At 56.7% G+C, this 21,783-nt stretch overlaps 8 protein-coding genes across 8 annotated transcripts; 4 read left to right on the forward strand and 4 right to left on the reverse strand.

The window, feature by feature from the left end:
- The first annotated feature begins 805 nt into the window (after positions 1–805).
- BDV59DRAFT_207241 (putative transcription initiation factor TFIID subunit 12) lies at positions 806–3,097 on the forward strand. Its single transcript, XM_073694961.1, has 2 exons — positions 806–2,517; positions 2,602–3,097. The coding sequence occupies exons 1-2, from the start codon at positions 976–978 to the stop codon at positions 2,854–2,856; spliced, it is 1,797 nt and encodes a 598-aa protein (XP_073548995.1). The 5' UTR covers positions 806–975; the 3' UTR covers positions 2,857–3,097.
- A 1-nt stretch (position 3,098) lies between these two features.
- Positions 3,099–6,531, reverse strand: BDV59DRAFT_16156 (1-phosphatidylinositol-4-phosphate 5-kinase). The gene is made up of 3 exons (XM_073687567.1): positions 5,306–6,531; positions 4,286–5,246; positions 3,099–4,225 (listed from the first exon to the last, which is right to left on the reverse strand). Exons 1-3 carry the CDS (start codon positions 6,415–6,417, stop codon positions 3,767–3,769), a joined length of 2,532 nt encoding a protein of 843 aa, XP_073548996.1. The 5' UTR covers positions 6,418–6,531; the 3' UTR covers positions 3,099–3,766.
- Positions 6,532–7,634: 1,103 nt separating this feature from the next.
- Positions 7,635–9,162, reverse strand: BDV59DRAFT_16269 (histone H1/H5 family protein). Its single transcript, XM_073687581.1, has 7 exons — positions 8,928–9,162; positions 8,807–8,832; positions 8,625–8,647; positions 8,378–8,508; positions 8,149–8,231; positions 7,926–8,081; positions 7,635–7,876 (listed from the first exon to the last, which is right to left on the reverse strand). Exons 1-7 carry the CDS (start codon positions 8,992–8,994, stop codon positions 7,757–7,759), a joined length of 606 nt encoding a protein of 201 aa, XP_073548997.1. The 5' UTR covers positions 8,995–9,162; the 3' UTR covers positions 7,635–7,756.
- A 1,156-nt stretch (positions 9,163–10,318) lies between these two features.
- Positions 10,319–12,318, reverse strand: fen1 (multifunctional nuclease RAD27). The gene is made up of 6 exons (XM_073689379.1): positions 12,200–12,318; positions 12,065–12,150; positions 12,010–12,014; positions 11,397–11,958; positions 10,721–11,333; positions 10,319–10,661 (listed from the first exon to the last, which is right to left on the reverse strand). The coding sequence occupies exons 1-5, from the start codon at positions 12,210–12,212 to the stop codon at positions 10,812–10,814; spliced, it is 1,188 nt and encodes a 395-aa protein (XP_073548998.1). The 5' UTR covers positions 12,213–12,318; the 3' UTR covers positions 10,319–10,661; positions 10,721–10,811.
- Positions 12,319–12,336: 18 nt separating this feature from the next.
- Positions 12,337–15,445, forward strand: BDV59DRAFT_207247 (uncharacterized protein). The gene is made up of 4 exons (XM_073694962.1): positions 12,337–12,975; positions 13,038–13,860; positions 13,907–14,183; positions 14,232–15,445. Exons 1-4 carry the CDS (start codon positions 12,719–12,721, stop codon positions 15,038–15,040), a joined length of 2,166 nt encoding a protein of 721 aa, XP_073548999.1. The 5' UTR covers positions 12,337–12,718; the 3' UTR covers positions 15,041–15,445.
- BDV59DRAFT_176113 (acyl-CoA dehydrogenase) lies at positions 14,770–17,081 on the forward strand. The gene is made up of 4 exons (XM_073689380.1): positions 14,770–15,603; positions 15,703–16,618; positions 16,670–16,779; positions 16,829–17,081. The coding sequence occupies exons 1-4, from the start codon at positions 15,408–15,410 to the stop codon at positions 16,873–16,875; spliced, it is 1,269 nt and encodes a 422-aa protein (XP_073549000.1). The 5' UTR covers positions 14,770–15,407; the 3' UTR covers positions 16,876–17,081.
- Positions 17,082–17,375: 294 nt separating this feature from the next.
- On the forward strand, positions 17,376–19,080 carry BDV59DRAFT_176117 (putative ubiquitin conjugating enzyme (UbcD)). The gene is made up of 7 exons (XM_073689381.1): positions 17,376–17,404; positions 17,493–17,600; positions 17,786–17,831; positions 17,971–18,000; positions 18,099–18,282; positions 18,347–18,978; positions 19,050–19,080. Exons 2-6 carry the CDS (start codon positions 17,557–17,559, stop codon positions 18,484–18,486), a joined length of 444 nt encoding a protein of 147 aa, XP_073549001.1. The 5' UTR covers positions 17,376–17,404; positions 17,493–17,556; the 3' UTR covers positions 18,487–18,978; positions 19,050–19,080.
- Positions 18,834–21,430, reverse strand: BDV59DRAFT_16457 (VOC family protein). Its single transcript, XM_073687629.1, has 2 exons — positions 20,659–21,430; positions 18,834–20,606 (listed from the first exon to the last, which is right to left on the reverse strand). Exons 1-2 carry the CDS (start codon positions 20,832–20,834, stop codon positions 19,091–19,093), a joined length of 1,692 nt encoding a protein of 563 aa, XP_073549002.1. The 5' UTR covers positions 20,835–21,430; the 3' UTR covers positions 18,834–19,090.
- Positions 21,431–21,783: the final 353 nt, after the last annotated feature.

The raw sequence follows: 21,783 nt of genomic DNA on the forward strand, positions 1-21,783 counted from the left end.
TCTTTCAACACTTGGGTTTCCCTGGGCAGCGTATCCCCTTGCTTTCCAAGCTGTATGAACGGGGAAATAATATTGAGAAACCTGCCACTCCCGCTGCGTACTAGGAGGTTGAGAGGTAGGAAACTACATCGGTGGCTTTACCATCCATTTTCTCCTTCAGGGACAGGTATACCGCAGTTGAGATCCCTGAAAACAGGTTGTCGCACAACCTACAAACAGTACTGAATATCCCACCGGCTAGCGACCGCTGTCGGAAGAGATCTCGCTCATTACGTAAATCTGTGCGCCAGCGTTATTAGGGACCGAGCCCTCGTTTTCTAAATGATAGAAGACGGGTACGAACTCACATTCGTTGCATTGTACTGAACAAGTCAATCGAAGTTGGCTTTGCCACAAGACAAATTATGAACGCACATAGTTATATATGTTAATTAGCTAACTTTGTGAGTACGCAGTGCACAATACAGCGTATACCTATCACAATTACCAAGGACACCCTGACGACAAAAGCAAGTTCATAAACAAGTCATGCGACCAGTTAAGTTATCCTCAACCCACTGATCCTGTAACACCAAGCGGCGTAGAAAATGTAACAGAAAAACACAACGCTTTATCCGGCAAGGATATTCCATACTGTGAGTATATTGTAACCTGTAGAACAATATAATAAGAATAGGCTGTATTGTTCTCAATAGCCCTGCTTAATCATCACGCCAAGACTGAGGCTCTGTCTCCACGGTCCAATCAGAACTCACTTCCCCCGACTCCTCATCGTCCGTTTCGCTTCATCTTCATACAATCTTCACCGGCATCAATCACCCTCACTCCTTTCTCTTCAAAACCGCTCCTTCATCGCGCATCGTCTCGCGCATTCCAGCTCACTCCACGAGCTGAATCCTCCGCCGCCAGGACAGCGACGTCACCTCCCAACCCCCTATAGGCCCTCGAATCTAATCCCGACCCTATTACGACAGAATGGACTCACAACAAGCGCCGCCGACCCAACCTATGGTGCCTCAGCACTCAAACCTGATCCGAACCGATCAGGTACAGAAGCTGCCGCATCTCAGTGAGCAGCAGAAGCAGCAGCACACCCAGGTGGTGCGCAATTTCTGGGAAATCCTGAACAACCGCGACCCCCAGAGCACCGAGTACCAGACAGCGCACACCCGACTCGCAGCCATCTCGCAGAACCTGATGAAAGGCATGCGCGCCTTCCAGCAGAACCGCCAGCTGCAACAGCAGCAACAACTCCAGGCGGCGGCTGCCGCCGCCGCCGCCCAGCAGCAGGGCCAGTCCATCCCGCGCCCGCAGTCCGTCAACCCGCAGTCCTTCAGCCAGCTCCTCCCGCAGGTGCAGCAGAAAGTCAGCGCGCTCAACTTCTTCCTCCCGCCGACCATCAACCCAGAACAGGCGCAAGGCTGGCTGCAGGAAGCGAAGCTGCGATACGGCATCGCGCTCCAGAAACAGGAGGTTGGGCGCGCCCGTGTCGCCGAAGTGCGCGGACAGTTCAACGCCCGCCAGGCCGCCGGCTCCATGACCCAGGAGGAACTCCAGGATCTCAAGAACCGCCAGATCGCCGCCGAGAAGCTCTTCCGCGAGGGCGGCGACTTCCTCCAGAAGTTCAAGGACCAGCAGGAAGCCTTCAAGGCCCAACACCACGCCCGCGCCGCTGGAGCCTCCTCCGCCGCCGCCGCTGCCGCTGCTGCTCCCGCTCCCGCTCCGCCGCAGTCCGCCGCGAGCCCGACCAACGCGCCCGGCCCCATGCACCCGGGCCAAGCGCCCACCCCCGCCCCGCACACCATCACCTCCGCCGTGAGCGCCGCGCGCAACCAGACCGCCATGTCCCCCTCCACCTCGCAGCAGGGCCAAACGCCCTCCGCTCAACCACTCTCCCAACAGCAACAGCAGCAGCAACAACAACCTCCGTCGCAACAACCGCAACAGCAACAACAACCCGCGGCGCAGGGCACACCCAGCGGTGGCGTCACCTTCACGCAGGCCCCCGTCCCGGGGACAGACGGGTCGACGCCCGTGCAAACGCCGCAGGCTACGACGGCCGCCGGTCCGCCACGCCCGCTGTCGCAGCAGGCCGCGATGGCGCAGGCGGCGCAGAACTACACGAACAGCAACAACAACGGCGTCGCCCAGCAACAACAGCAGCAGCAACAGCAACAACCGCAGCCGATGACGCAACAGGGCGCCAACAACCACGCGCACCCCATGAACAGCCGCTCGTCCGACAGCTCCGCGCGGAACCTCCACATGCCCATCCCCAAGAACCTCAACGTGTCGACCCCGGAGCCCGTCAGCATGGCGCCCGCGCGCCCCACGCTCTCCGGCGGCCCCAGCCACGGCGCCATGGGTATGATGGGCCAGCCGGCCATCCAGAAACACCCGGGATATGTGCTTGAAGGCGAGGGCCAGCGCGTGCTCAGCAAGAAGATGCTGGATATCCTCGTCCGTCAGGTCACCGGCGGCGGCGAAGGCGAGGGTCTCACTCCCGACGCAGAAGAGGTTGCTCCCCCCATCTCCTTCCCTCTTTTGACTATTCACTATGCCCGAGGAGAAGACAATGCTAATGCATGTGTATCGATATAGTTCATCCTCCAAATGGCCGACGACTTCGTCGACGACGTCATCACGGCGGCCTGCCGTCTCGCCAAGCTGCGTCCATCCTCCACCCTCGAGATCCGCGACATCCAGCTCGTCCTCGAGCGCAACTACAACATGCGCATCTCCGGCTTCTCCACCGACGACCTCCGCACCGTCAAGAAACCCCAGCCGACCCAGGGCTGGACGCAGAAGATGTCTGCCATCCAGGCAGCGAAGGTCACCCAGGGGAAGGCCGAGTAGGCATCTCTGCCGTTGTTTTTGTTTATCGCGTGGGATGGGATACCGGTGGCGTTTGGGTCTGTTGCGATTCGGGTCGTGCACTCCTTGCTTGATATTTTTTTGCATGTACACGAGCGTTTTAAGGATGTCTTTCTGTTCGGTTCTTTTCTTCCTATTCGCGATGGATTGGTATACCCAGCCGGGTCATGGGCTGCAAGGTTAAAAGTCCTAATAGACCAGGTTATGATTTGCTACATGATGCATCGGCTCTCCTTCAGTAAAGCAACATTGGTATCAATTCTAAGCACTAACTGCACCGTCTATGGATCTTCTAAACGAGACACTGCAGACAATCAACAAAAATCACGATTACACCGCTGAACCTGCTGACGCAAAACGACGCATTCCGGGATACAAGGACAATCAACAGAGCAACGATGATGGTAAGACTCGCCTGTGGTATACGCACGACAAACTGGACACGAGGAAATAGATTAAAAAGAGAGATAAACAGGACGGTGACCAACGAGCGGGCTTGACCCTTGTGGTGTCGGTATGGTGTATACAACCTGGTATAGGAGGATCCAAAGATCCAGAAATAGACAAAAGAAATGAGAAAAGGAAATTGGTTCCAAAAGATGGTGGTGATGACGGAAATAGCTTGTCATGCCGATGAGACAACTGAGACCAAAAGAAAGTGAGTAGACGTCGAGATAATGTCTAATGAAGGGCTGATATAGCGGACAGGCAGACATCATTCGTGGGACCGTGATAGTAGCTTGGGAACGATGGAACTGCGTCATGTATGCAAGAAAAAGGACAATGGCGCCAAACTATGATAGCAAGTAAAGCACATCAACTGCGAACTGAGGGTATCATGAAAAGTGACCCGTGCTTCTCACAGAATTAGGAGGGGGCGGAGCAGGCTTAATTAAGCCAGGGCCTGGGGGTTGTGGTGGTGGTTGGGGAGCGGCGGCAGGTCCTTGTCAACAACCGGAGGCCCCTGTCGGCTGTGCTGGCTCTGTCCGCCCACACTGCTGGCCTCGCCGGCCTCGTCCACAATGGGAAGAGTCGAGGCCGGTCCGGCACCAGGGGTGTCCGTAGGATCACGGACCGTGGAGAGCGTCCGTGGTTGTGTGACGGACGACTCCTTGGCCGCCTCCTTCTCGGCTGCCAGCATGGTTCGTTCGACGGAAGGCGTGCGCTCTGCAGACGGCCGGCCCTGGGCTCGCGATTCTCGACACCGTTCCGCTTCCTCCTTGGACATGGTGATGCCCTTGATGAATTTGACGAATCGGTCGCCGTAGCTCTCTGGGGGGACGGGGGAGATCTGGGATCGGTCGTGAGAAAGACCCTTGAAGAAGTGTTCCATTTTTTTGACCGTTCCGTACTGTACGTGTCCGGTCAGCTATGTCACTGCAGCGACTACCCCCGCGTCAGGTGAACTTACATGTGTCAGACAGTCAATGATTCCGAGGTAGTAAATCTCCTCTCCGGGGTGACCATTCTCATGGGTGGCCCGGAAACCTCCATCGTCTGAATAGAAAACGTGAAACTTGCGCTCATCGAGAATCTCATCCGGCATCTTGGCCGTGGCCTTGTCGAGGGGCACGGGGCGCTCTCGCTTGATGAGCATGCGTAGCTCACGCGCCTTGCGCTCGTTTTCCAGCTTTGACGGCGTGCGCATCAGCATATTTGGGTTCGACTCCTCTTCCCGATCACCTCCCGGTTGGAAAACCTGCAACGTCTTGTCTCGGAGCTTCTCCTCGTTGCCTCGCTCCAGATCATGAATGCCCACCAGGAGCGAGTAATCCATGATCTTGAGCCGCTTCAACAACGCCACGTCTCGTTCGAGCTGGGCGAGGAAGAAGTCCCGTTTTGATGGGCCGCACTGGATCTGACGGTCTCTCCGAACCCAATTGAGGTCCTTCAGCGTGGCCCGGGGGTTCTTTTCGAGATCTTCCTCGCGCAGATCGCGCCCTATGGTCGATCCTTTCAGGTCGAAGGTCTGGTGGATATCGCGGTGCGGCGGGAAGAGGTTGTTCATGACGACAAAATGGATCTTACGGCCATAAGCCATCTTGACGCGGTGGAGGCCGTAGAATTGTGAGATGAGGGTGTTCGGGTTCTGCTCGACGTGCTTGTAGTACTCCGGGAGAATCTTGCGGAGCAGCTTGTGCTCAGAGTGGTGGATCGTCTTGATGATGTATTTGTAGTCTCGCGAGAAGTAGAAGAAACTTCCACTCTTTCCCGGCGAGCCCAACTCTGACAGAATATACTTGCTCGTGAGGGACATCAGGTAGTCGGCAGGATCAATGCGGAACTTTGCGCGGAGATGTCGGAACACCCAGGGGGCGTAGTCCTTGAATTTGAAATCGTACTTCGCGGACGGGGTCAACTCGTTCCCGGTGCTGTGTAAATAGCCATGGTCAGTACGCCCGCCAGACGATCAAAAGGGGTCGGTTCCTACATGTCAAACGAGAACTTGTGCTTGGCCTCAAAATCCGCCGAGGTCAATTCCCGGTCCATCTTCGCATTGATCCTCGACACGGTAAACCGGATCCCCGTGAGCATGTTATACGCCGTGACCCAGTTCACATGGTTCTGGTCGACTTTCGTCCCCACAATAACTCGATCGTCGTCATCATCATCCCGACGCCGACGACGGGAGGCTCGGCGTTGCTTGATGGCCTCTGCCCATCGGGCAGCATCCTCATCGGGGTTGATATCGTCGGGCAAAATGTCGGAGCGATTTGTTCGGCTGGCACGACGGACCAGGCTCATTGACGTACGGCGGAATCCCCCGGTAGGGGAGAGTCGTCCACTACTGTAGGCGGTATCCTCGGAGTGGTCACGGCTGCTCCGCCGGGCGCTGGGGTTTCTTGGGACCTGTAACGTATGTCGGTTCCGAAGGCTGCCGTCTGAAGCATCCATACCAGATGGAGCCGGGGGGGAGGAGTATCGGTGAGAGGCTTTCTGCGAAGGAGAGAAGCGCCCCGGATCGGGCGAGAGACGGCCGCTCTCATCGGGAGGAGATGTGGAAAGGCGTCCACCCGAGACATTCGGCATCGAGTCCGAGTACACTATGCCGTCGACAGATGGTCGAGGGTAATCCCCGTTCACGGTGTGCTTTCCGTTTGGTAACGAAGGGCTCAGCGGAGCACCATTTGCTTGTTGGCTAGCGGCGGAGGCGGAGGCGATCGAAGCCGGACCAACCCCTGTATCGGACGATTTCCGGGTAAAATCCCGATCTAGAGATATCGACAACCGGCCGCCATCGCGAGGATCGCGTGCGGAGCCGTTCCCGAGAGAATGCATGCTGCCATCCTTGGATAAGGGGGCATCTCGAGTGTAGGAACTGGCACTCGATCGGGGGGCGTTCGGGGAGTGTGCACTGCCGTTCGAATGGAGAGCATCCAGGTGAGTGGAGTCACCACTGGGCCAGTTTGTCCAGAGGAACGTGTTCCCGACGGGATGTTTCTCGTGGGGTTTCCCTTGCGGCGAGTCCAAAGAACGAGGGTGGGTAGCGGTGGCCGTCTGATAAGGGCCGTCGTTCCCCAACGACGGCATAGTTTCGACCATGTAAAGGGAGAAGATTGCGAAAAGATAGTATACGAGAGGGGATTCGACCGGAGGACCACCAGGGCACCTGTCGAAGTGTTGGATTCGAAGGAGGGCCGGGGGATGGGCCGATAGAGTCGAAAAGAAGGGGCCGGACGGTCAATGGCGAGAAGGGCCAGCGACAAACAACGATCCTGAGTCGAGCTGGAATAGCCAGCCGAGAAGGCAGGTAATCTAGCGACCGACCGGCATGATCAGAAAGCAAAGAAGGGGAGGGAGAAACGGGACGGCCAAGGAATCCGACGCCGACGTGTTGATGGTTGCGAGAGGAGAGGCTATCAGACAGAATGAAAAGAGAGAGAGAGAGAACGAAAGTGGATTGAGAGGAAGGAGTAGGAAGAGGAATGGGTCGAGTCTGTGGGAGAGAAAGAGGGAGAAGATGAAGATGAAGATGAAGCGGAAGAGGAGAGCGAGAGAGGATGGATTGATGACTGCCTTAGTCAGTGGGGACGGCGGTCACGGTACTTGCCGTAATACAGTTACTACAGGACTTCGAGTTGGTAAATATTGGAGAATGATGATAATAATAATAATAATAATAATAATGTAGAATACTAGTACCTTGGAAAAGATAGATAATATTCAGACAGTCATCATGGTCTTCATTCTCCAGGAACTATTCAATTCATGCTTCTCCGAGCGACACGCGTATGTATGCGTGGATGCAGCCATGTTGGTCTCAATGCACCGAATTCTCTCCACCATTACCAGACGATGGATCACTTCTAGAACCCCCAACCCAATTCTCGATCTCTCCAGACTCTCCCCGGACACAGTAGTGTTTATAACTTCCCGGCGGAATATTACCAGACGAACGAGAACCCGCCTGGTCGGCGGTGGCGACCCCGGTTCCCTCTGTGCCACGCCATGCAAGTGATCGCCTGTCATAATTCATCATCTGCAATACGGAGTACATCCGGCCTATTTTTGGAATCCCACTTGTCCCTGAATTTAGTGGCCCACCACGAGTCCACGGACTGGGGACAACTACGAGACAAACACTTGAAGCGTGAACATTCATTTCGCATCGTCCTTGGACGCATGCCGAAACAATAACACTGAACTGAACAGAACGATTCCGTAGAAGATCCCCCACAAGACGCCAATCCGACCAGGAACAGAAGGAAACAAGACAAAACCACACATCCCAGGAGTACTCAAAGCAGGCACCGCATCAACAAATCGAAAGAGGTCAAAGAAAATTACAACCGAAGAAAGAAGGGATACGGTCCAGCACAAACCCAAATCCAACCATCACGTAAGTCAAACCAACCAGAAATCAAGCAGTCACCCTTCGCCTTTAGGCCTTCTTCGTGGACCGCTTAGCTGCCGGCTTGGTCGCCGGCTTAGCCGTTGTCTTGGTCACACGGCCCGACTTGGTGGTGGTAGAGACCTTTGGCTGGTCGACAACAGCGGGGGCCTGTCTACAGTCAGTATGATCATCAAAAGGATGCGGACGCATCACCTACGGCAGTGGACTTCTGGCGAGGCTTCGCGGTGTTGGCCTTGGGGCGACTAGCAGCCTTCTTGGTAGTGGTAGCCTTCTTGGTGGTCTTGGGCTTTTCGGCCTTGTCGGTCTTCTTAGCGGCCGCCTTCTTGGGCGCAGCCTTGGCGGTAGCAGACTTCTAGAGACGAGTTAGAGAGAGATCAGACTGACGCAGCACTTCATCCCCACGGAATGTAAATACATACCTTGGCCGCGGGTTTAGGAGCAGGTTTCGCAGCGGGCTTGGGAGCAGCCTCCTTCTTGGCCAGCTTCACGGGGCCAGAGGGACCTGAAGTTCGACGCGTCAGTCGGCACCCAACCAAAACAACAACCGCTGCGCGACAATAAAGCGCGAATGCAATACTACGCGCAGCACTGACAGACATAGTTTGGTTTCATAGAGAGAATGGAAAACACGCAAGGACCTTGACTTACCCTTGGGTTGAGTGAACTCGCCCTTCTCGACACCAGCCTTGATAGCCTTGTTGAACTGGCTGTCGAAGGCGTTTGACGAGGCAGTGGCAACCTTGTGGTTGGCCAGGACATACTTCTTGATAGACTGGCGGCTGGGGGGGGGAAGAGGAGTTGTCAGCGATGAAAGCGACATGGGTCAGTTGAGGGGGTGGCCACGTCGCCGGGCAGCCGCCCCCCCAACAGGAGATTCTGGACCACAACAACATACCTGCTACCATTTCTCTCTTTCAGCTAAATAGAGAAGAGTCAGCGACCAACTTGAGATACAACTAAAAGGGGTGCGACGCGGCGTTGGGGGCCTCCAGGCCGGTGAACGTGTCACGGTCGGGAGAAGCATCGACCCAGCGGCCGCGACCGCGGGTGGCCTCGGATGCAGCGTGATCAACTCACATTCAGAATAGCATCCTTGATCATATCTATATTGAAAGAATCAGCATTGATCCGCGACCATAGCGATAATAAAATCATCGTGACGCGATGGGGTGGGCAGGCAGGATCAGAGGAAACATACCACGGTAGGAAGCGTGACCGGAAGCGGTCTTCTTGGAAGCGGCAGCAGAAGCTTTCTTGGGAGGCATGATGAAGGGGTAGAAGGGTGATAGAGGGATCAATATAAAGTATGAGGATCGAGTAAGAGGTCTACAAGACGCGACGAGACACGAAACAGCAGAGTCCTGGGGGGTTGGAGGTGAGAAATGGAAGAGAGGAAAAGCAGTCGACGACGGAAGGGGGTGGAAGACCGCGGGGCATCCGCGCTTTATAGGGCAGCGGGTGTTGACAGGATCACTCGCAAGCAGCAGTCAACACGCCTCGCCTGTTTTCTTTTTCTTTTTTCCCTTTTTTCCCCCTTCTCGTTCTTCTCTTCTGTATTGCCCTCGTTTGCTTTCGATTCGATTATTTATATTTTATTTTATTTTATTTCCCCCCCTCTCTTTCCCATGGTCAACTCATACATCCGCCTGTAGGTAGTTGAGTCTCCCCCAAATCACCCATCGTCACGCGCGCTCCCTCAAACCTCCTCAAACGCGTCCTTCATGTTTCTTCTCCCCTAGTCGGATGTCTTTCGATCAGATGTCGATCGATACAGCATTCCAGTCCATGTCAATCATCCCTGAATTTTTCTCCTTTTTTCCCGCGTAGAACAACCGACTATACACCGTCCCAACGCGGTTGTGTTTGGCGATGCGATGCCGTCGCGACGGGTCATCGTCATCGATTCTTGATCCCACCATCAGAATATAATTATAAGCAGTAACGAGGCCGACGGATATTCCTTCCGACCTTCTCCATACACACATTGTAAAATAAGAATAAAATAACTTCTGAGTTCGATCCACGTCCGATCAAGCTCACCCTCCTCACAGCTGCACTGCGACCTACCTAACCTGACGATTCGAACCGAACCGACGCACCGGCGCGCCCCATGCAAGGGACCGCACCGAGGCCATTTCTTCCTCGGACGAGAAAGGGATGGAGCTGGAGCTCCATCTGCGTCTGTGGAGCGAGTGGCTCCCTCGTGCGGATGGAGGGATGGAATGGATCCATGATGTATGTCTGGCCGTTTGAGTTTGTCGTCAGTCACTACCGCAGCCGGACTTGGACATACCTCCATCCACTGTCCGGTGTGATTGGCCTTCGACTAGATGAGAGGAGTGAACCCATGGTCGATGCGGCGACGATTGGATGTGCGGTCTCGTTTATAGAAAGTCGTTAGAAATGGAGTGTTTAGATCAGGTGGTTGCTCGCCAGTGGATTACATCAGGGTTCGGGACCGCGTGATCTTCGCATGGTTGATCTGGATGTCAGTGCTTCCATGGTCGATGAATTCTGTTATCTTGATGGATGTGTCTTGTTTTATTTCTAGTGCACGTGTAACGTGTGAAGTAAATAGTATTGTGTACTGCATGGGGCGGTATAATGTTGCACAGTGCAGCGCCGGAAGAGGAATATATAATTCTGTTTCCCCTGATCTTGCATACCCCGACAGTCACACCACTCATTAATATAGCACATTCCACCAGAACCGAGATACAGACCATCCTCGACTCTTCAAAATGCCCATTAACCCCAAGTTAACCTATACCATACCTAGGCATCATGCGGCGTATACTCCTACGGTGTACTCCCGGCGTACATCAACCCCACCGGCGATCATCCACCAAACATGGATTGACAAGTCAAACAAACAACCGGAACCAATCAGATCGCTCGAATAAGCCCATTTTGCTCTTCATTACGGCATACGGTACATGCGGTGTCTGCATTCGAATGATCGATTGGAATGCCTCGCTCATCTCCAAGCAGATGCGACCATGAAATAAATCACCTCGAATCCAAACGCCAACGCCTGTTTTGTTTCTCCCGAATCCAGCCCAATAAATCCAATCCCGCATCCCTAACCCGCGCCGCGAGGACGCGCTTTGGCCTCTTTTTTCGCCTTGGCCTCCTCCTTCTTGCGCTTCTTCTGCTCCTGCAGCTTCTCGTCATGTTTGCGCTTGAGGTTCGCTTTTTCGGCGTCCGTGCGCGCCACCGGCTTGAAAAACCCCTCCAGACGTGATTGCTGCGCCGACTTGAGATGCTTCTGCAGCCGCGCCGCGCCGTTGCGCACGCGATCCTCGTTGAACCCCTTGTCCTTGACCAGGAAATCCACCAGCCCCTCGACATCCGGGGCATCCCACTTGAAGTCACATTCCGGGTCGTTAGCGTCACGCACATCCGGGTGGAGGAACAGCTCCCGCGCGTCCTGATACGGCCAGTCCTCCGGGATGACGTATTTCTTCTTCGGGTCGTTCTGGATGTGCTCGACCACCTTCTCGAGGGAGCCGTGGTCGCGGATCAGCTTGAGCGCGGTGTTGGGGCCGATCTTGGGGATGGGCTCGAGATAATCGCAGCCGAGGAGGATGCACAAATCGATAAACTAATGGCGAGAGATTAGCACGACAATCCCATAGACTCAGGGGCAATTGAATTGTAGACGGACCGTCGCGCGATCCATATCCAGACCCTCCAGCGCCCGATTGAGATGAATCTCCTGAATGGGCTCCTTCCGCTGCTCACTAAACGTCAGATGGCGCAGTAGGATCGGCGCCTCGAAACACAGCGTGTCCATATCCTCCGATGCGGCGGCGTAGACCTTCCCGGCGCGGGCGAGCACCGCACACTGCGCCTCGGCTTCCGTCGGCGCATCAATGTAGGGAATACCCATGAGGGTGAGGAGCTTCTTGCACTCGGCGTTGTGCTCGCGGGTGACGCGTACCGTGCGGCGTGAGAACTTCTCGACATCCTCGGCGGTGCCGGTCTCCTTGGCCTCCTCGTGCGCCTCGGTAGCCTCGCTTTTCCGCGCCGTCCGCTTCGCCAGTTCGCCGGATTTGAGCTTGGGCGGCGCCCCGTCGAACACGAAGAGCGGCTTGATGCCGTTGTCGACCATGCGGAGCGTCCGGTAGAACATGCCCATCAGGTGGGAGGTTGTCTCGCCGGTGTCGCTCATGAGCTGTTGGCCTTCGGAGCGGACAGCGATGAGGAAACTGTAGATGCTCATAGAGCTGCGGGGCGGTGAGTCTGGGTTGGTGGGTGGGTGGGGTGGTCAGACGTACGCATCCTGATGTGAGCGATTAGTGAGGGAAGGCTTGATACGGGATTAGGACGTACGATGGCGACCTTGCGGCCGAAGTGGTTCTTAATGTCTCCGGCCTTGATTGCGTCAGGCGCATTCTCGGAGATCACCTGGTACAGCTCTGGAGGGTGTCAGTGGCAGCGAGGAACCGCGATAACGGTGTGACTCACGTTTAATACCCATGGTGAGATAGGATCGAGCGACGGGGGTCTCGCAGGTCAAGCAGGATCAGGATGGTGGTCGGCAGAGCAGGACCGTCGCGAGAAGACGCGCAGTAACGCGCCGACATCATTTAGTCCGGATTAGGATTAGCGTATATACCACGTGATCCAACATCAGCAACCAATCAGAAGCATGTTACTCGACCAATCATCACCGCCTCCTGTAGACTCTCCGGACATCAGGACTACTCCGTATCGCATCTTCCACCCTCACTGATCGCTGCTCGCGGAGTCTGGAGCAGATCCTCTTCCGGTGTTTTGATCTAACCACTCGACAAGACCTACTTGTATAGATCATTACATGCCTAGTGGCCAAGCAACTCTGACTCCGAACGGCGATTAGCGGCTGCTTCTCCCCGCTCCTCCCCCTCAGTTTTCCGGTCTCGTGTCATATCGCCCAGACAATTCGCAATTAATCCGTCCTAGGAACAGGACTCTGACCATGAAGGGGTCCAGACCGCCGACATCATGAAACGCACTCGCATTCAGTTTGATGCCAATGACGATGCATCCTCCGCCTCGTCGCCCCAGCATCCGACCCCGGACGCTCTCCGGCAACACATTCCCAAGATCTCCCGGCGGATACGCGCCTGCACCGAGTGCAAACGACACAAGGTGCGATGTGATATGAAAGTGGGCGAGTCGGTCTGTAACCGCTGTCGTCGCATGGGGCTGGAATGCATCGTCAACAAGAGCCTTCAGACGTTGCTCGACGATGAGGCGGAGTAAATCCCCCCTCTTTCACAGAATGGTTCTACGTGACGCATACTGACCGTGATGGACACAGATGGAAGACAACGATCGAGCTGGCCATGGCAGATTTGCTTCGAAAGGCGCAGTTACCCGAACTTTCGTACTACCAAGCCATGGGAAAGACGAACGAGACCCCCTCCAAAAAGAGAGACCGCAAAGACTCGAACGTGTCGACGGAAGATATTGGTATGATTACAGAGCCGCAGGGCCCCCGTACAGATAGCGCGGTCGCGGAGACAGCTAGCGCTGCGACCCAGGGCTTCTCCCAGCAATCACAATATGCGCTCGACAAGGAAGAGAACGGGACGTCCTCGCTGGTGACGGCGCCGATGGGAAGTCTGTATGAAGTGACGCAGTTGAGCGACATCCAGGCTGGGACGCCGGAGCGACACCATGCCTCGGATCGAGTGACCGACTTTATATCGCGGGGAGTGGTTGATCTGCACGAGGCCGAGGAGCTGTTTGTCTACTTCGACCAGGTCCTCAACCGGTATCTATGGGACGGCATCGCCCTGGTGCACAAGGATCTGACCTCTGTCCGCAACTCCTCTTCTATGCTATCAGCTGCGATCCTCGCCGTCACGGCCCTCCACATGCCCCATAAAGAGCGGACCTTCGACACTTGCTATACGGAATTTGCGAAACTCGCATCGGAATCTATGCTCGACCGACATCATACGTTGGACGATCTGCGGGCGCTGTGCATCGGCGCATTCTGGCTGGCGGACGTCAGCTGGAAACTTTCCGGCTATGCGGTGCGGATTGCGACCGAGCGTGGCCTGCACCAGTCTTACCGCAAGGCCACGCAAGGGTCGCCCGAACATAAGGAGCAAGCCAGACTGTGGTATCTTCTCTATGTAAGTTTCAGTGGTGGTGCTGTGGGCTTGTGGCTGACTAGCATAGACCTTGGAACACCACTTTTCCATCGCCTACGGACGACCTCCCATCATTCACGAAGATCACAGCATTACCAACCACAACTCGTTTGCATCCTCTCCAACGGCCGCGCAGTCCGAACTGCGCCTACACAGCCAAGTGGATCTGTTCATCATCCTGACTCGGATCTATCACGCCTTTGGCCCGGACGTGGACCTCGAGGTACCCGAGAGCGAATTTGCTACGATCGACCGATTTGACGCAGACCTGGGCGAATGGCGGTCTGCATGGTTTCCCCGATTGAGTAAGTTCTCAATAGCACGTCTAAATCTCCTCGCTCTAACCCCTCCAGCCGGGAGTCGATACGTGGGCGCCTACCCGTACAAGGCCGTCTACCTTCACTACCACTTTTCTCGATTACAGCTGAACTCGGTTGCATTGCGGACATATCATTCGTCGATCTCGACGCGCCCCATGTCCGAGGAGCGCAAGAAACGGGCCAACATTGCCGTCGAATCCGCAATCGGCACCCTTCTCGTCGTGCTGGACGAACCGGACATCCAGACCGCCCTGGTCGGAGTTCCCCTATACCTCCACAGCATGATCACCTTCGCGGCTGTGTTCCTCCTCAAGATCGCGGCCAAGGGCTGCTCGACCTGCATCCCCGGCAACCAGGGGGCGCAGAACTCCATCGCGTCGGCCGGGTTGCTCATCGACGTCGCGTACGTCCGCGCGCTGGTCGGCCGCATCATCGAGATGATGGTGTCGTGCAGCCGGCGCGCCAGCGAGCGCCATCTGAGCCATCACATCGCGCGCGGCCTGCGGAAGATGCTCACGGGCCTGGAGGAGTGGGAGCGACGGAACACGGGCACGCCCGGCGCCGGGCCCGCGTCGCGCGACCTGTCGTCCCTGTTCAAGCCGGTGGTGATTCCCGGCGGGCAGCCGCTGGGCGAGCGCGACACCATCTTAAGCCATCCACCGCCATTACTGGGCGTGGCGCCGCTGTCGGCAGAGCGCGGCGCACTGGATACAGAGCCTTCGCCGGTGAAGGGGCTATCGGAGGGCTCGGTCGATCCAATGATGGCGGATCTATGGGGGTTCGACGAGGAGTATTTCCCGACGGGGGTGTTTGATTTCCTGCAGTCGCAGATGCCGGCTTGACATGGAGAGTAGAGTGTATGGGGGGTTGTGAGATGACGGACTACGCTAATCGTACATACAGATGCTGGACATAACGGTACATAGTAGATAGATAGATAATCCATAAAGCTGGTTTTACCGACCTCCCCGGCGGGTTTCCCGTGGAACAGAGAGCGACGAGGCGGCTATCGGCAGGGCGACGCGCGACCCTGAGTGACGTCTTCCGCGGGAGTTTTTGGTGGCGCCGCATCCGATCGATTGCCGAGGTCACTGGACCACTTTAAAGCGCTCCCCGCAACCATCTTCTACAGCCAGGAACCAACCATACTATCTCCTCTCCTTTGCTCTTCTTCCTCTGATCCCAATTCTTCGTGCTGTTGATCTCACTATGAATCGCTCCATGCTTCGCGCCGCCTCTCGCCACCTGGCCGTCCCCGCGGCCAGGGCTCCGGTGCGCAGCTTTGCGACTGCCTTCAACTGGGAAGACCCTCTGGCTGCGTCGGAGCTGTACACGGAGGAGGAATTGGCGATTCAGGATACGGCCCGGCAGTACTGTCAGGAGCGGCTGCAGCCGCGGGTGCTTGGTAGGTATCGTCCTATGTCCTACCTTACTCTATCCTCTCCCCTCCGGACCACTGCATCAGATCCATCATGCCATGCAAAGCCAAACTAACCCGGTACAGAGGCATACCGCAACGAGAACTACGACCGCAAGATCCTCGAAGAGATGGGCTCGCTGGGCCTCCTCGGGGCCAGCATCGACGGCTACGGCTGCGCGGGGGTGAGCACGGTGGCGTCCGGGCTGATCACGAAGGAAGTCGAGCGGGTGGACTCCGGGTACCGGTCCGGGATGTCGGTGCAGAGCTCATTGGCGATGACGGCGATCCATGAGTTCGGGACGGAAGAGCTGAAGGAGCGGCTGCTGCCGGGGCTGGCGAAGGGCCAGCTGGCCGGGTGCTTTGGGCTGACGGAGCCCAACCACGGGTCGGACCCGGGGGCGATGGAGACGGTTGCGCGGGCGCACCCAACCCAGAAGGGCATGTACGTGTTGTCCGGGGCGAAGACGTGGATCACGAACTCGCCGATCGCCGACGTGCTGGTGGTGTGGGCGAAGCTGGCCGACACGGGCAAGATCCGCGGGTTTGTCGTCGAGCGGGCCAAGTGCCCACCCGGCACGCTGGAGACGCCGCCCATCAAGAACAAGACCGCGCTGCGCGCGTCCATCACCGGCATGATCCAGCTGGACGAGTGCCCGGTGCCGGCCGAGAACATGTTCCCGGACGTGGAGGGCCTGACGGGCCCGTTTACGTGTCTGAACAGTGCCCGGCTGGGCATCGCCTTCGGCGCCATGGGTGCCCTGGAGGACTGTCTGGCTCGCGCGCGCGAGTATGCCCTCGACCGCAAGCAGTTCAAGGGTAACCCGCTCGCCAAGTACCAGCTTATCCAGAAGAAGCTGGCGGATGCCGCCACGGACGCGGCGTACGGCACGCTGGCGGCGACACAGGTGGCGCGTCTGAAGGACGAGGGCAAGAGCACGCCCGAGATGATCTCGATGATCAAGCGCCAGAACTGCGATCGCGCGCTGGTGAACTCCCGCATGTATGTATCTTTGATTGTTGCGGGGTGGGGTGACACGCTGACGGCTTGCAGTCTGCAGGAGGTGTTTGGTGGAAACGCCACCAGCGATGAGTACCATATTGCGCGCCACGCGGCGAACCTGTTTGTCGTGCAGACGTACGAGGGACAGAGTGATATCCATAGTGAGTATTCCCAACCCCGGGTGTTTGAAGTAGATATTGACAGTGACAGCGTTGATTCTGGGCCGGGCGATCACGGGCGTGCAGGCGTTTGTGTAGAGAGACTTGAAGTTACCTAGGTTGTTACTGTATATAGATTGAGACGATGTTGCATCTGGGCCGTTTGCATGTAGTTGTCCTGCGTATACCAAATTGGGTGCTGTATAGGGATATATCACGTGATTTCACACGTGGAGCCTTACCCGATCGGGAAATTCTTCTTCCGTCTTGATGAGTCAGACGAGCCACACGTAACTTACTTCGTACAGATGGATACATTGTGATATGTCCTTTGACGCTGGAGAGGATCTCGTATATCAGTCGAATCCAGAATAACCAGCCCCAGAATCCGCAGACAACTCCGCAAAAGCAACGTAAAATGACAGGTCCAGCCGTCGTGGCAAATGCATGTCGTACCGGTAACGGTAATACCGCCCTGACCCAGCCAAACGGCTGTGGCGCTGGCCAAAATTACGCACGGTACGGTCCCGCCGATTTCTTTCAGCCCAATGTCTCTCTCTCTCCCCTCTTCTTCTTCTTCTCTTCCTCTTTCTTCTCTCCTCCATCCGCCTCACTCTCTCTCCCTCTGGTAAGCCCACCACCCCGTACCCCTCGTCTTGTACATCTAGTCTCTTCTCTCTACCTCTTCTTCTTCCTCTTCTTACTGACGTTATTAGTTTGCAATTTTCACCTCCCACTGAGTGGCTCATCTCCCGCTCCCTATCACATCAACACTTCAAAATGGCTCTCAAGAGAATTAACAAGGAACTCACGGACCTCGGCCGGTAAGCCTCTCTCTCTCTCTCGTCTTCCTCCTAATCATTCCTCTTCTCTTCCTCGTCGTCTTGTCATCTTTACTCCTAACCCCCTACCACTCCGTCCCAGTCTCGCCCCCCACCGCGGGGCTGGCCAACTCGCCTATCGCACATTCACCCATTGCGAACCACCGCTAATTTCTCTCGCCGTACAGTGATCCTCCCTCTTCCTGCTCTGCTGGCCCTCAGGGTGATGACCTGGTACGATTCCCCTCGTCTGCTCTGCGTCTCGACCGGTGTGGTGGTTTCCCGCTGTGGCGGGGTATCCATCGCCTTCGTCGATCGGTCCCGATCGCAAATCGCCTCTCTTCGCTATATACTGACCGTGGTTTCCGCACAGTTCCACTGGCAAGCGACCATCATGGGTCCTGTAAGTCACCTCGCCCGGCCTGGGGGGAACCCGCACGTCTTCGCCCGTCATTCGTCGGACCCCCATCCCATCCCTCCCGCTCCTACTGACGCAACCAGGGTGACTCCCCATACTCCGGAGGTGTCTTCTTCCTGGCGATCCAATTCCCCACCGACTACCCGTTCAAGCCGCCCAAGGTGAACTTCACCACTCGCATCTACCACCCCAACATCAACTCCAACGGCAGCATCTGTCTGGACATCCTCCGAGACCAGTGGAGTCCCGCTCTCACAATCTCCAAGGGTTCGTTTGGCTTCCCCCCGGGTCCGTCCGTTACCCCCCGAGAAATCCATGCTAACCCGTCCAGTCCTCCTGTCGATCTGCTCAATGCTCACAGACCCCAACCCCGATGACCCGTTGGTGCCGGAGATCGCGCACGTCTACAAGACCGATCGTCCCCGGTATGAAGCGACCGCGCGCGAATGGACCCGCAAATATGCTATTTGATCTTCGCAAATTCAATTCCCACGGCCACCTTGGTCTTCCCAATCACTTTTCGCTTCCGTTAGATCCAGATCCGAAGCCTGGCGTCCCGTGATCGTAGATCCTTGTTTTCCGGAATCATTTGCGTGTCTTACCACCGTTTTACCCCATGTGTTTGGTTTTCCTCTTTTTACTTTTTTAACCTTCCGCTGTTTTCTATTTTCCTCTGTGCTATTTTCTCGGTTGGCGGGAAATGTCGTCTCCAACGATCATTATGACCAATTTCTCATGCATTTCATGGCATCATCGGTTTTGCTGTTCCTATTTTCGCCCCGCTCCGTCGAGTGGGTTCAACAATTGATGAACAATGAACAACAAACAACCTGGGCCGATGCCCGGGTCGGGGCTGGGGATGAGGATGTTGCGGATGCGGCGCGTTGAGCGGAGGGTGAGTGAGTGGTGATCGGGACTCGTGTCAGATAGCTCAATCAACCTTCGGTGCATACATACTTCGTCGTAAATCCACCATTTCATTAATCTTTGTAGTAATGAAACTGCTGACTATCATGCAACGCCATGCAATGCAGACAAATATAGATAGAAAAAAAAATATAAGACATATAAATAATCAAACTACCTGACTCCCCCGTCGACTCGCCTTCACCGTCCGCTGCGACGCCCGCGACGCATGACTCCCCGAAACCTGGCTGATGCTATCGCTGGGCCGCACCGGCTCATCGAACTTGCTGCTCGAGTGCCGCGACGTCCGCGATCGATGCGAATGCGTCGACCGCCCCGACGGCTCCCTCGCCCCTCCAATCTGGCTGATCGAGTCCTCCGGCCCGACGTCATCCTCGTACACGCTCTCCGGCAATGGCACTTCCCTCGCCGACACCCCGGACTTTGTCACGGAGCGGTACGAAGCCACCGAGCTCTCGGGGAGGGGGATGTGGCGCGCGGACGTCACACTTCCGCCGCTCCTATGGTGAGGATGGTGGGATGATTTCGACGGCGCCGCCGAGGCCGACGACCGTCGAGAGCTATGATGACTGTGGTGGCTGTGGTGGCTGTGATGGCTATGGTGAGAGCGGCGGTCGTAGGACGCGTCGTTCGCCTTCGACGCCTTGATCGTCGACGAGGAGTACACGCTCCCATTCTTCTCCGGGAAGCTGCTGATCAATGTGCTGCGGTCGCATGGGTAGTACGTGCCTCCTTGCTTGGTGTCCGCGGCGTCCAGCGCCGGCGGGTACTCAATCGCGCGGAGGGGGATGTCCCGCCCCGACGCCGATGCTGACGTGTAGATGCTCCCCTCCGAGGCGCGGCGGCCCTCGTCGACGTGTCCATGGGCGTACTCGGTGGGGGGATCGTAGACGGTGCTGGCGCGCGGGTTCTTGGAGGTGACGCTGCGGGCGAGGGCGGGGCGCTGCCCCTGCTGGGACTGGGAGGAGTAGACGCTGTGGCTGCCAGATGGGGCTGGCTCGATGGCGCGGAAGGTGGTCTGGAGCATGTCTTGGATGTGGGAGGCGGCGGGGAGTTCGCGCGGAGAGTACTGCGGGGGAGGGGAGGCGGTTGTGGTGTTGTCTGAGGCTTCGGAGTCGCCCTTGGACATGGCGTAGGCGATGGCAGCGCCAGCGGCGGCGCCGATGAGCGTGCCAACGATGGTTTTGGCGGTGGTACCGTCGTCAGACTTTTGTGTCGTTGTGTGCACGACGTATGTCGGGGACGATGACGTCGAGGGAGGCTGCATGTTCCGCGAGGTGGCTGAGCCTCGTTCAGAAGGGACTGCCGTTGGCGATTTGGAGATGGCAGAGTGGGCGGTAGAGCGTCGTGTGGACGTCGCCTTGCTGGTGGTTGTTGCTTTGGAGACGACAGAGCCAGCGACGGAGGCCGGCCCGTTCTCGAGAAGCGCAAGCGCCGGCCGGCTTACTTCTGAGCGGGCGGAGGATAGGCCCGGCCGGTAGACGGCTTCGATGCTGTTGCCGTCGAAGTCGATGACGGCGGCGCTGTAGTAGCCCGACTCGGAGTCGCGGGTCTTGGGCTCGCCGTGGAGCTTCCCGCCGGCTTTGAGCGCGCTGATAAAGAAGGAGCCGACAGCGTCCTTGGAGGGTGCGGGGAAGGCAACGTGGGCGGCACCCGCGGGGATGCTGTAGTCGTTAGTTTGGTCCTGGGTGATAGGTCTTCGGTGAAAGGACATACCCCGGCTTTTGCTCCGTTATCCAGAAGTCGGCGGGTTTCCCGGAGTGTTGGCCGAAGCCGATGTAGTCATCGTGGCGGCCGATGAACTTGTATCCCAAGGGCTGGAGACAGGACAGGAAGAAGGAGGTGGAGGTTGGGAGGTGGGCGACGGTGAGGGTCAGATGGGATAGAGGCATGACGATGGTGGGGTAGCCCGCTGGGTTCAGCGAGGAGATGGGATGGCTAGAATGGTCTCGAGATCTGAGATGAAGACTGAAGATATATGCAGGAAACAAGACTGACGGAGATATGAATTGGACTGCGATGCATCACGCATGCCCAATATATATCCAATCACCGAAGGCATTCCCGAAGCAAGCGGCCGAGAGATGCCCAGCACCCATGATGTATCCATACGAAAGCCCGGAAGTGAGCTCCGACTGGAGCTGGTGACTCCCTATCGGTGAAGCGAGGCACAAGAGAGCAACTATGCCAGGTCATCGTGGGGAAGCCTGACGGAGGGTCCCGTAGGTGGCCCTGCCTCCATCGACGAGGCGCCTATCAGGAAACAGTGGATCCGTTGTCTCAGGGCGACAGAGGTGAGGCGACGAGGTGGAGGAGATGGATTGGTGATGGTGGATAATGAGAGGGCAGACTCCGTAGTTTAATGGCCGAAGAGTCCCCAATAGGAACGCTTGGTTCCTGCTTTGGGCACTGCTGCTGCTGCTAGTCGCCGGATGGAGCGACAGACCGCCAAATCACGCCCACTTCTTTCGTGGATCAAGCGCCAGGAGCGCCAAACGAATCGGAGTGGTCAATTACAGTGATCTGGTGTCTTTTGGGGGATTTTCTCCTGGAAGGGCCGAGAATCGAGGGGAAACTCTGGAAATGCGGATCGTCGTGCCATCATATCGGATACTGTACGGCGTTGGATTCCCCTGGATTGCTAGGGAAGTGGGATACTTATCGAGGAACACCCCGTCATGATTCGTCCAGTATCCTAACCAGTGGGTTATTCTTTTCGAGTGAAGCGGAGAGCTCTGGCGAGTCTGACTGTGTGCCACGTCGAGTGAGACCGTCCGGCCATCGGGGCCACCCGGTCGAGTGTTTCCATTTTCTATTTGTTATGCAAAGCTCCACCAAGAA

The sequence above is a fragment of the Aspergillus ambiguus genome, assembly GCF_047715705.1.
Source record: "Aspergillus ambiguus strain CBS 117.58 unplaced genomic scaffold BDV59scaffold_11, whole genome shotgun sequence".
Classification (NCBI taxonomy): Eukaryota; Fungi; Ascomycota; class Eurotiomycetes; order Eurotiales; family Aspergillaceae; genus Aspergillus; species Aspergillus ambiguus.